This window comes from Rhinatrema bivittatum, chromosome 16 (genome assembly GCF_901001135.1).
Source record: "Rhinatrema bivittatum chromosome 16, aRhiBiv1.1, whole genome shotgun sequence".
In the NCBI taxonomy this organism is placed as follows: domain Eukaryota; kingdom Metazoa; phylum Chordata; class Amphibia; order Gymnophiona; family Rhinatrematidae; genus Rhinatrema; species Rhinatrema bivittatum.
Window position 1 is genome coordinate 12,069,302 of NC_042630.1, and position 14,059 is coordinate 12,083,360.

Sequence of the window (14,059 nt, forward strand, 5' to 3'; positions counted from 1 at the left end):
CCCGCTAACCTACGACTTGAAACATGTCTCTCCAAATTCCGATCTAACCTCAAGACCTGACTATTTTAACAAGCATACCCCAATAACCTCAGCTCCGCCTCCCTCTCTGCCTGACATGCCAGCTCTCCTAATACGCTGTGTACTTTTCTCTGTTACACTTTTGTTAGAGACTCAGCTGTGTTTGTAATTGTAATTACAATTTCAGCTACATTACTGTTGTGATTGTGATCCCATTTATAACTACAGTTGAGTATATATTGCCTTATTATTAGTTAGTTGTTGTTTGTTCACTGGTTCGCCTATCTTTCCCTCGCTAAGCTTTCTGTTTCTATTTATCCCTTGTTGCCCCTCTTCCTGTTCAATGTAATTTCCTCCTCGTTGTTACAATGTAAACCGATATGATGTCGCCATGAATATCGGTACAGAAAAGTTTATAAATAAATAAATTGAAAAGGTATCTGAAGGTCTGTTTCATATCTAGGGAAGGTATTTAGGGAAGTTAGAGAAGTTCTGGTAGCTGTTGGCTGACCTTTTCGATGCTTCTTTAGAGTTAAGTGTAATTCTGGAAGACTGAAGATAGGTGACTGTGGTTCCTAGTCACAAAAATGGATAAAACAAGGAAGTTGGGAACTACAGGCCAGTTAGACTGACTTCTGATGTAGTCAAATTAATGCAATGGCTACTAAAACAGAGTATAATGCTGTTTCTGGAATTCAGTGGATTGCAAGATCTAAGGCAGCATTTTTATTTTTTACCACCAATCTTGTCGGACAAATCTGATCAATTTCCTAGATTGGGTGATGAGAGTTAGATCAGGGGAGAGTGTACTAAAGAAGGCAAGGATGTTGGAAATGAAGCACTGAGGAAACATGGTAACTTTTTTGCATGGAGCTAATTTGAACAAAGCAGCATATATAACCCTAAATAAGAAGGCCGGGAATAACTTACACAGAGTAGTATTTATTATTTATTTATTTGCTTATTTATACATTTTATATATCATTGTTCCATGTGTAGTTCACAATGGTTTACAAAGTGGCATTCACAGTTTTGACATAACAAACAAACAGACAGATTGGCTATAGGGGGATATTCCTAGGCAGTATCTATCAAGTTAAATTTGCTAGCACATGTTAATATTTATCTAGTACATCAGGAATAGAGTATAAGTAATTTTAAAAAATGATAGTTTTCATATCTTAGTCAGTGGTTTTTTTTGAGAATATTTCAATCTCTTGTTTGAATTTATTCTTCATGTTTTGGTTATTATCTTTTGTCCTTCTGTGTATTCTGAAGCTTTAAGTTAGATTATATGCATTTTTGAAAACCCATGTTTTTAATTCTCCTTTGAATCTCTTTCTATCTGGTAAAATCCGTAACATCTCAGGCAAAGAATTCCCGCTTCGGACCCGCTATGGAGAACACGCGATCTCTTGTTGCATCAGATGTGGGGACAGTCAATAGTCCTTTATGTTGAGATCTTAGTGTTCACTGAGGATTGTAAGGTTTTAGTGTCACTCCTATCATGCCAGTACTTTTAGAATGCATGATGATATACATTATCGTTAGTACTTTATAGTAGTTACAATCCTGGGAATCTTGCTGGACAGATTGGATGAGCCATTTTGTTCTTTTTCTGTTGTCATTTTCTGTTACTATATGTTTACAAAAGACTTTCTAACTTTGTACCTTATTTGTGCCTCTAAGGCCCTGATTAATCACAATAGGAAGACAAGAATACCACAGGAATTACAAATGCAATGGAAATTGCTCTGGATATAATTACAAATCTAGTATTTTAAAGATGTACAATTATCTAATCTGTAGATAAGTTTCAATGGGCATTATTAAAATAATATAAATTACTTCACTGTTTCTAAGAAGCACAAAACATTTTCCAGCTCCACAAAGCTCCTGAGAGCAAAAAAGATTTGAAGGTCATTGACACAGAAGCAAGCAGATTAAGAATTTCAATGCCCTGAATCCCCAGTGATATATTTATTACTGTATGTACCTAAATATAATCCAGCATACTGGTACCGAGTAATTAATAATGTAAAATAAATTATTTGTCTGTCATTTTATATATTTTCATTCAATTTAAGAAAAAGTATTATTTTCGTTATTTAACTGGATTGCTTTTTGCCAGGTATTTTAAGTAAAAAGTGACAAGGAAACACAATGATTCATTTTTGATGGATAGAGGAAAAAGTGGAAACTCCAGAGAATTTGTTCAACAAGAAGGGAGTTTCAGATATTTATTTTATTTATTTAAAATGTTTATTTTACATATAACAATAATATGTGCTAAGCGAATTATAGTACATAGATACAAGCTGAGTATCTATTTAGGAGGCCATTGACTCTTGACTATCCAATTAACATCATAAAACAAGCTTTTAAAAGAACAAACAATGCCGAAAGAGAATGGTTGCTAAATGATAATACAACAATGGATAAAGATAATAAATTTATATGTGCATTGAGATATACAGTAAAGTCCACAATAGTGGCTTCTTTAATTTCCAAACATTGACCAATTTTAGAGATATATCTGATTTTTTTTTGTAAGCATCATTAATAGCCTACATTTCAGATAAGAATATATGTGACTATGTGGTACATTCATGGATGTCAGTACAGGATAGATATTTTGGAGTAAACTCACCCCAAAGGTCATTGGACATGTGGTCTTTATACTTTGTGCCAACAGGCAATTACAGATCCAAATTAGAATGATGGTGACACAGGGAAGGTATATGAGGCTAGAGACTTTTCTGATTGGCAGACATACAGTGTTGTGTACATGATCATATGTCTATGCCAAAAGAAATACATAGTCAGAACTCAATAGCAAGTCCGCAAATGCCTCATTGAATACCGAAGCTGTGTCCAAACTAAAAAGGCTCCTATTGTGCAACACTGTATTGAGCATGCTCATCGATTTAAACGTGTTCATAAAAGTCCACATTGGAGGGAGAACCTTGTGAAATACCTAAACTGTAGAGAGCAATATTAGATTTTCCATTTCAGCATGATACACACTAAAGAGCTGAACAATGAAATAGACTGTCATTCTCTGATTTGATTGAAATAATGTCTATTTAAAAGGAAGGGAAACCAAGGAGAGTAGTGATGACATCATTTCCTGTGACACACCATTTTTGAAACACGAGAAGTGTGACGTGAGAGCACTTAATTTACTAAGGTGATATAAAATTAAAAGTAATATTTTGGTTGTTAATAATATAGTTTTTGTCTTCAGATGATATTCAGTGACTGTACCCTGAAGACGGACTAATAAGTCTGAAACACAGCCCCATGTCAGGCTAGAACAGGCATTTCAGAAGTTTATTGCAAATGATACTGGAGTAAAACAAAGATAAGTTTGTTTACTGGATATATTCAGAAATAAATTAAATTATGTTATTTTTACTTACAATAAAAATGAAAAAATATATATTAATGACGTATGATTAAGATCAATGATTAAGCAGAAGGCAGACAGCACATTATGTGAAAGCATTATTTATTGATGGCTGTTATGAAGGTCACATAATATATTTTCAAGTACTAAAATTGTGAGGTGAGGAGAAGTCGTGTGTTGCCATGTTGTTCCATTCCAGTGCACCGGAAGAAAGGTCAATTAAAAGAAAACATGATATAAGGTAATATGTCTTTATTGGACTAAAGTGATATAGACTAATCAACTTGATTGAGTGAAATACCTGTAATATCACAATCATTTGTATGAGTGCTAGTATTAAGTAGTTTTATTGGACTAAACATATTTCTTGACTAGCTTTAAAAAAATGTATATCTCCCAATAGCTCATCAAGAAATGAATTCAGTTAATCTAAAAAAGGTATCACCATATATCATCTTTCTTGTCTACTGATGTTTATTTCCATGCATATCAGATTAATAATTCCAAATCCTTAAGAAGAGCAAGGCCATGAGTCTTAGGATCCAATGTACTATTGGGTTTTCCTCTTTGTTAGGAAAAAAAAATGCTTGGAGATAAATTTCTTTGTTTTTATTTCAGTACCTAAATTAGGTGCCTAGATTTTAGGCCCCCCCCCCCCCCAATGTTTAGGTAGATTTTCAGCCAGATTTAGGAATCTGTGGAGCACACTATCAAAATTGCAATGGTCTAGACAAACCATGCACTCATGAGATTTGCTGAAATAATCAAAGCAAATTTACATGGCTAGTTTTGCTTTGATTATTGCTGTACAAACATTTTCCATATAAATTGCCCGTGCTTTACATGCGGGCCTTTTTTTTTTTTTTTTAAAGAAAATTATGCAGCTAATCCCATCCAGAGAAATCCTCCAAAGATACGTTGCTAAAAGTACATGTCACTGATATATGTGAGTACTTTTACTGAGTAGAGGGTTAGTAGCATTAAAGAGAAAACTACTTTTGCAGGTAAAACAAACTGCCATTATTGCCCTCTAAGATTTCAGCTGAAAATTTACCCAGATTTAGACACCTAAAACTTAGATCCCTAAATTTAGGCCTGCAATTAATTTGTCTAGATTGTTTACCTCTGTCAAGTGCCTAGTGTAGAAAATCAGTGTTAAGCATCTAGTTTTTATCTGTCTTAAATCTTAAATATAGGTGCATAATGTGATGGGGTTCCTGGAACTTGTTCCTAGTCAACTTTATATGGGGCCAATTCGGGTGCCTAATTCCCAAAGGTAGGAACCTAAATCCATTTGAATACTGGCCCATACTAGGTAGGCCCCTTTGTATGTAATAGGAAAAATCCCACTCTGCCTTGAGAGTCATCATGTAACCATAGCAAATAGTTCAGTGGAAAGTTTGAGTTTATCATGCTTCAAGTTATCCTCATTTGAGAGATTTCCTCTTTCTAACGGTCCGGAGAAATATAATAAAACCCTAGATCACTAGAAGCAAGTAATTGCTTTGATGATGCATGATCACCATCTCCCCTGGCCGTCACAAAAAAAGCAAGCAAGCAACACTCCTGGGATTAATTCACCTGTTTGTATTTCCCACGAGATTACTGCCTTCTGGGATAATTGTTTCCCTGGTGTCTTCCACAACATGTTTAAAAGGTCTATGGTGACCAATCTATCATCCTTTTAAAGATAGGAACGAAGCCAGCTCTTTGTCTTAGAGGTAGACTAGACAGGTTCAAGGTTTCTCCCAAGACTGAGAGACAATTTTGTCAGTTGGATTTCCTTATTAGAAATTAGTAGGGGAGACGGTAATGGTAATGAAGGGACTTTTGTGCTTTCTGGGCATAGTGATTTGATACAAGAAGCAAACCTTTTCCCACAGAAATGATCTGAGGTTAGAGGCTGAAGTAACATAGAAAAGCATTTCTTCAGAGGAAGGGCAACAGACGCATAGAAAAGTCTACAAATGGACGTGATAGGCTATGAATGGTAAATGAATTCAAGAAAGAAATGGACAAGCACAGATGATTCCTTATTGATTAGGTTATTATGGTAAAGATACAGATCAAATAGGGTATATGGTACTACTGTATGAAGAGAAAATGACCAGAGGAGCTGTGCAGACTTTATCTGCCATCAAATTCTTTATTACTGCAGAGTTCTTATCTATCCTAAATTCAGCAGGGCTTTGGAGCAGCAGCAACAGCCCAACCCATTTTTTAAAGTGAGGTAATTGATGCAATTATCTACTCAGCAGCATTATGTTGGCTTGGGTTGTGTTGTACTGCAAAACAATTTTCCTGTTATTCTTGTGTTTTTGTGTGTATGTGTTTGATGTATCATGAAAGGTGGGGTATTAAAATGCATAATCAAATAAGATATCGGAGTGCCGTTTTTGTGTTTGTCCTATACAGATATGTTGTAGTGCATTGCATGTGAAGAAATAAAGATTTTGGCAGGTAGGAACTACTTGGTGCTCCTTGTCTGCCCATACAAGTATATAGAAGAGCATTCATATATGCATGTTCTTTCTTCTGTGTAGACGCATGGCATACATTGAAGAGTTTGAGTAACACAGAAACAAAGATGATGATGACAGATAAGGATGGTACAGCTTGTCTAGTCTGTCCAATTTACTTCTTGTTGCAATACCATAGAGCCCAGTTGATCTTGGGGCTTCCATGTCTTCCTAATTACCAAGTATTATCTTAGGTGGTAATTTTCAAAGATAAATTTAAAGGTAACATAAATATTTTAGCTATTTTCAAAAGCCCATTTATCCTGTGTTGTGTACTTAACACAGGTAAAACCTACTGATAATTCAATAGCATATATTGTAGCAATTTGCCATGCAGTAAAGCTATGCTATATTTAGCAACAAAATTTATTTTTCTGGAGGAGTTTTACAAAAATGGATTAAGATAATAGGTTATGTAGGAACTACATTAAAGGGGTGAATTTTCAAGGAGTTATGCCTGCAAAATTAGCAAATAGCTAAGTAAGTAGCTTGCACTTGTGCAAATACTATTCTGTAAACATTAAAATTACATGCATATTTTCGGATTTTCCTGCACATTCACCTGTGGAAAATAGAAGCGGTCTAGGAGTATTCCAGGTCAGGACAAAGACACATGCACGCAAGTTGTCATTTTATAAGAGATTTATATGAATACATGAGACAACTTATTTGCACAGTTAACACCTGCTAATTATATAGTATAATTGATATCAGATTCATCTATATCTGCTATTGGTTGGTTGGGAAGTCTAGGTGAAATGGAAGGAGTTCCGGGTAAAGATCTTGGAGCATCTTGATGACTTGAAGGATTGGGTGAACTGGCAGAGGTGTTGGCAAGCTGGTGATTTCAATTGCACGTGCATGTTTTAAAATATACCTTCTGCGAATAAATCAGGATTTTATGTGAGAAAGTTATGGGGTTTTTTCATGCATATATATATAAAATAGGAAATGTACACACTTTAAATACACAGCAGATATTCACATATGACCAATGAAGGGTAAACATATCTGTATTTTATAATTTGCTCGTACTTGATAATTGCAAGTTATAAATTACTGTAGTAGATTTCCATAAGGCCATATACATGCTTATATGGGGCTGTGTGGAGTTGTGTGGAAGGTATTCTCAAAGAGCATAGGTTCACTAGGAAATATAATAGGCATGATGAATGAATATCTCTTCTTGATTTGCAAACTAAATTGCTACTGTGCCACATTTTTCTGCCACTTAAAATACAATATGCTAACAGTGGCTGTCTTGTTTTTATGGGCAGTGATACTATCTCGTTTCTGCAAAAACAGGACAGAGGGGAAAAAAAGCAGAAGATACCTACTTCTCTCTAAATCCTCCAACCAAATTTGCAGTAAGTTCTTTGCCTTCTTCAATGAATTATTTTTGTGGTAATGTACTCATCAAAATATTAGTCAATGTAGAAATGTCATGAGGAGAAACAGGTAACGATTAATATTTCCAGAAAGAAATGTTTGACTGACCAGTCCATGGTATCTTCTACCTAATGAGTTGCTATAGGAGCTGCAACGGAAGACCTTTAAAAACAAAAACTGGATACAATTGAACAATCGACTCCCACCTTTAAAAAAAGTCTAAAGACCTGGTTGTTCAACCAAGCATTCTCTTAATCTTAAACTCAATATCTAAGCTTTGATCTCCAGGACGGTCCACTACTCTGTATATAATTACTCCTTTTAAGTTATTATTATTTATTTTTTTTCCAAGTTCTTTTTACCCTGTTCATTGTAAGACATTATTCTTTATACTGTCAATCTATTGTTGTAATGTAAACCGAAGTGATTAGTAACTTTGTTACCAGAACTTCGGTATATAAAACTGTTAAATAAATAAATAAATAAATAAATAAATACATTTGCCACCATACTGTAATGAATGTGGTGGTGTAATAATTTCGCTGGAATTTAAATGCCGTAGGCGCACATGGAAAAAGCTGGACCCCCAAAGGAATAAGGGCTTTCTTGGCATTAATAATTTGCTTTTACCAAATATTCTGGGCTGACCGCCTGACTCCATGACATCATAATATTTTGGATCCAGCCCTGGTTCTCTACTTCCCATTCCACCTCATTCTACAGAGGAAACACTAGATATGACTGGAACTGTTAAAACCTTGGCACTTATATTTATTATAGTGGATCTTCAGTCCCAGAACATGTCCCTCATCCCAAAAGCTTTTAAGACTTTATCAAAAGCATTCTATCTAAAGCTTTCTCCGCATCTAAAGAAACTAGTACTGAAGTGACAAGGCACCTCCTGGTAGCCCAAATCACTTTATGTATCCAAAGTCTTCTGTCACAAGCTCGTCTACCACTCATAAAATCTACTTGATCTCTATTGACCAATTTCTGTAATAAATGATCCAAGGGCTTGGCTAATAGGTTTTACATGGCTTTGTATTAGAATTTCTGAATGGAGATGTGTATTTGTTTTAAATTAATAGATAATCTGAATCTTTCATTTCAGTTCATTTTACCCAAAATGAATGCGTAGCCTCTCTGAAAAAAACACATAACAGAATTTTTGTTCTCATTAATTTTGAAAAATAGCACGTACTATTTGAAAATAATGGGGTAGATTTACAAAGGGTTACGCGCGTAACTCCCGAAAAGCTGCCCCTGCGCATGCAGAGCAAGCCCCGGGACACGCGTATGTCCTGAGGCTTGCAAAAAGGGGCGGGGCGTGGGCGGCCCTGAACAGTCCACGGGCGGGGCGGGGGCATGGCCTGAACTTCCAGGCAAAGCGGTCATTTCCTCTGTGCCCGGGATCACGGGCTGGCTATCGGCCGGCACGTGTAAGCTACGCCTGCCAGGAGGCAGGCGTAACTTCTTGAACAAAGGTATGGGCGGGTTTTTAGATAGGGCTGGGGGGTGGGTTAGGTAAGGGAAGGGAGGGGAAGGTGCGGGGGGGGGGGGCAGAAGGAAAGTTCCCTCCGAGGCCGCTCTGATTTTGGAGCGGTCTCAGAGGGAACGGAGGCAGGCTGCGCGGCTCGGCACGCGCAAGTTGCACAATTGTGCACCCCCTTACGCGCGCCGACCCTGGATTTTATAATATGCGCGCACCTGCACGCGCATGTTATAAATTCGGGCGTAGATTTGTTCGCACCGGGTTGCACGAACAAATCCGCGCCCGCGCGCAGGTTTTAAGATCTGGCCCAATATATGTTATTTAAATAAATAGTACTTAATATAAGACCCAAAAAATAGCATGAAATCAAAATCAATATAAATCAAAGACCTGCTATATAAGAGAATACTTCGTGAGATCAAGTTATACCTTCATACGATGCTAAAAGTATACATAGCTATCGTGTCTGTAAAGCCATTATTATTTAGGCTTTATAAATCATTAGGTAACTTGATCACTAAACTTGCTTGCACTAGTGCTTATTTGCTAGCACTCATTTGCTTGCTTGTACTTATGCTTGTTACTGTCCACTTCCACATTTGTGCTTATTGTCCACTAAAATAGATTTTTGTTGATATATCACTTATCTTGTGTTGCTGAATCAAATCTAGCCCCGGTGACGCCCCGACTCCTCCTCTTCCGGGGCCGACTCCGCCCCCATTTTGGTATCGCGTGCGAAACGTCCCTTACCGCATGCGATACCCTTAAAAATTAAGGCCCTTAGCCCTGAAAATTGTTGTTAAATTCTCTATATGCAAATCTCAAGTTTTCTTCCTGATTATTTCTGGTCTGCATTTTGCTAGTAGTAAGAACTAACATATCAGCAACTTCCATCAAAGTAATAAATCAGTTAATTTTCCAGCGTGTGCCCAGTCTATCTGGGACAGAAGACTCTTCCTGATAGCCAAGATCAAGACATTTCATTGGTGTCTCTTTCAGTTCATTTATAGCAAAGGTTAAAAGTAACCATAAAGCCTTTTTTTTTTTCATTTTCTATCCTTTTTTCGGGTGGAGGCTGTTAATTTTTGTTTTATTTTCATTTAGTTTTCTATTTTAGTGAATGATAATTTTAGTGATGCTAAAATAATTAGCGTTTGCTAAAAAAAAAAAACCCAGCATGCATTAACAGAGTCATTCATCAAAATGCGTTATGGCATTAACGGCTGTGATATCAGCATAATGCATGCACTATAATTGTGGTACCGCTTGGCAAAAATGCAAATTTTTGATAGGGGTGGGATTAATGAAAATGAGGGGCATGTTTGCACATTTTTTGTGATGAAGATGGGGGGAGGGAAAGAGAGAGAGAACCTCTTTATGAGGCCTTCATAGTAGTCAACTATTTATATCAGTATAGGAGGGCCAGTTAATAATGTGAGGTGAGGTTTTGTTGGTGGTTTAGGATTTTAGGGCCAGTTTGACATGCAGAGTGAGAGATACGAACAGCACAGTAACCCTCGGTGAAGATTTGATGTCATTTGGATTGAGAAAAATCTCACAAAGATGAGATTTCTACCATATTCTCTTGCCCTAGCTTGATGGTACTAGGCTGATGGATTAAACAGTGGAACATTTCCAGTGGAAATGTAATGTCAATGTTGGCTGTAAAGTTCAAGAAAAGCTAAATTGTATCTGTTTCTTTAATGCATATTTCTTTCTCATTTCATCCCATTCCTCTTAGACTAATTTGTACATCAATGGAGAATACAAATCTATCGAGTGTCTCCAGGTTCATTATTCTAGGACTCTCCAGTCAGCCTAACCTTGAGATAATACTTTTCATTTTCTTCACCATTGTTTACTGCATATCCTTGGCAGGGAACCTCGTCATCCTGATCCTATCAAGTATTGATCCTGGGCTGAATACCCCCATGTACTTTTTCCTTGGACTTTTATCTTTCCTTGATATCTGCTGTACATCTGCCACAGTTCCCAAAATGTTGATCAACTTTCTATCAGAGGATAAAAGCATCTCTTTCAATGGATGTGTCGCCCAGCTCTTTTTCTTCACTTGGGCTATGGGTATTGAACTCCTGCTACTCACAGTGATGGCCTTTGATAGATACATTGCTATAGGCAATCCCCTCCGATACACCACAATAATGAGCCGAAGGATTTGCATTCAGATTACTGTAGCCATCTGGATCATTGGCTCCTTGAATTCAACAGCTCACACATACTTTACCTTCCAATTGCCTTATTGTAATGATAACAAAATCAATCATTTCTTCTGTGAGATTATGCCACTTCTGATGCTGGCATGTGGCGATACTTACATCAACGAGATTGTGGTGTTCACGGCTGATGTTATCCTGGGCATGGTCTGCTTCCTTCTAACCTGCATCTCCTACATTTTCATCATCTCTACCATCCTGAAAATACGCTCTGCGGAAGGGAAACGCAAGGCCTTCTCCACTTGTGCTGCACACATTTCCATCGTTTCCGTTTATTATGGTGCTGTTATCTTCACCTATATCCGGCCAAGATCCAGTCTGTCTCTAGATAGGGACAAGATTGTCTCAGCACTCTATGCTGTGATAACGCCATCCCTGAATCCTATCATCTATAGCTTGAGAAACAAAGAAGTGAAAGAGGCCTTCAAGAGAGTACTTAAGAAAGTGTTGCCAAGGAGGATAAAACAAACTCAGTAACATATAGTTTGAGTGACTAACAAAGAAGAAATAGTAATACAAAAATGCAGTATTTGTTGGATATGATCACAGTTTACAATCAAATGTTTGTTCAGTTTTATGATCTAATCCATAATTTAAGCTAGAATAGTTCCCCCTATCCAAGTTTTTGTTCCCCCTGTTCCATGTACTGTCTCCGGGCGAATTCCTTTTTCTCTGTTTCAGTGTTTTAATGTAAAACAATGTGATTTGTATTTCATACAGGAACACCGGTATATAAAAATTAAAAATAAATAAAATAAAAATGTCAGTGAGTTTAAAGCATACTATCATAACAAGAATGACCAATGACAAATGTGTCCTCTGTGGGCATTTCTCTGATTCTATCCCCAGGCCATTAACTTTTTTTTTTCTAAATACTGTATTGCCATTTTAGACAAATTCTATGCAGAAATGTATGAATTAGCATGAAGGAAGCTCTCCTTCTGGTTAATTATCAAACTCAATATAAATATAAAAAAGATGTCCCATGTGAAATTAGCAAGTACTAGGGACTATGATTTATTAAAATAATCGCTTGTTCATTTGCACATAAATAGTTGTGTGAAGATTTATTCTACTATTTTATAAACTGTGTGGCGGCCTGCTTCAGGTTGACAATGCCATGATTAAATATGCAATAACTGGGGCTGCAGTAAGCTGGGCAGGCTCAGGACATGAGTTAGCCTCCCAGCCTGTAAAGTTGTTTTTGGTTTTGTTTTTTTTTTTTTTAAAGATGGCAATGAATGATAGAAATTTTTAGGGCATGCCCATTCGGAACAAACCGAAAATGACCACATTTCTTGCTCTTGTGGATTTGTTTTTAGAAAATTCACTTCTGCAAACCCTAATGGAAGGGTCAGTGGGAGCTTGGGAAGCCCTGTTTTTTTGGTAACAAAATAAAAATATCTAAAACTTTTCAATATTTTTTCGTAAGCAAGATTTTTGGTTTTCTCCGTTCATAACAATCATAAAATTTACATTTTTGTTATGAAGATTACATTCATTTGAAATGAATGCGCATCCCTAGGAGCTAGCCACGTGCCACCACCTCTTCCAGCCTGCGCAGTCCTACATTCTTCCAGCTTATGTGGGTCAATGCAAGCACATGCCCTACCAGCCTGTGTGGCCCCTTGCAAGCATGGCTTGAGGCATCTTTCTCTTTCAAGTCTGTTTTGTTCCAAACTCATCACCTCCCATCCCCTCCTGTCCCCTTGTGTGCCAGGATGGCAGGGGGGCTAATTATGGCACAGAGTGGCTAGTCTATGTCCTGTTCCCTGGTCTATCTGTTTTAGGTCCAGTCCTTTCCGTCCCATTCTCTGCAGGTTTGCCTGGGGGGAGGGAAGCGGAAGAGCTGGGAAAATTAAGGAGAGGGCTGTTTGAAGGGTGCACTGGTCAGTAGAGTCTGCCTAGGAGAACACTTGCCAGTAGAGTCATTGGGGTAGAATCATGTGTGTCGTCATACAATAGGAACTTACTATGCCGGGCCTGGAGCAGCTGCCCCTTTCTGCCCATAGGCACAAGTATCCCTGAAAACAGTAAAGGAGATTTTTTTTTTTAAGTACTAAAGTTTCTAGAATAAATGGTGCCTGCTTTTATTTTTTTTAAAGTACAACTTAAAGTTCATGTTTTGAGTAAATTAACTGGTAAATGCTGCTTTAAGTGCAGGAATAAGTTAATTGTCCATGCCTAGGCTTAGATTCAATTTCATATTAGCTTGATATTTCTTGGAATCTATGTTCTGTTTTCCGATGCCAACCTAATCCAGCTAAAATAAAAATCTAAAGTTTCTGGAAAGCATCTTTGGATTTTTACCTTTGGATTTTTAAGGGCAGGCTTCCAAAATCTGTCCCAGTGGATGGCACAACCAGTTGGGTTTTCAGGATATCCACAATAAATATGCAAAAGATGGATATGCATATTTTGGGTCTCCAATGCATACACAGTTATCTCATGCAATATTCAATGTAGCTATCCTGAAAGCCAGTCTGGCTATGAGAGTTACTAGGACAGGTTTGGGAAGCTATGTTTTAAAGAAAGCCAACAAAAACTTGCCCAGTCAGCCCTCGATACAGAGTTTTTGAGAAAGCAATATGATCTTGAATATTTTCTTCATTTTGAAGGACTGATTTCTATCCTTTTGTTAGGAAGGCAATTTAGCCTTGACACATTAATTTGAAAATCATTCTTCATTTCGACAGACTAATTTCAAGGTCTACCTGATGGCATTTTCAAGACCTGTAAATACGACTGGAGTGCTTTCTTCTGACTATTTGGAGTTATAAGCTTGGAGTGGCTTCTCACTTTTTGGAGTTTGTATATTAAACATGTTTTCAAGACATGTAAACAAGACTGGAGTAGCTACCCTTTTTGTTTGTATATTATTCAGAATGAAATATGAGATGGTGTAGGAGTCAATATAGTGTGAATGTGATGGTATGATAAAGTCAATGTGATGGTGAGAGAAATGGTAATGAATATTAAAATCGTTTTGTATCTTGTA

The 14,059-nt window shown here is 37.1% G+C and overlaps 2 protein-coding genes across 2 annotated transcripts in view; one reads left to right on the forward strand and one right to left on the reverse strand.

Moving 5' to 3' along the window:
* The window catches only part of LOC115077831 (olfactory receptor 5V1-like), a 284,159-nt gene that overhangs the window by 8,462 nt on the left and 261,638 nt on the right, over window positions 1-14,059 (reverse strand). The gene's annotated exons all lie outside the window — the stretch shown is intronic.
* LOC115077297 (olfactory receptor 5V1-like) lies at window positions 10,585-11,538 on the forward strand. Its single transcript, XM_029579587.1, has one exon. The coding sequence runs from the start codon at window positions 10,585-10,587 to the stop codon at window positions 11,536-11,538; it is 954 nt and encodes a 317-aa protein (XP_029435447.1).

Coding starts and splice junctions, on each gene's coding strand:
- LOC115077297 (XM_029579587.1), top strand. CDS start 10,585: ATGGAGAATACAAATCTATCGAGTGTCTCCAGGTTCATTATTCTAGGA.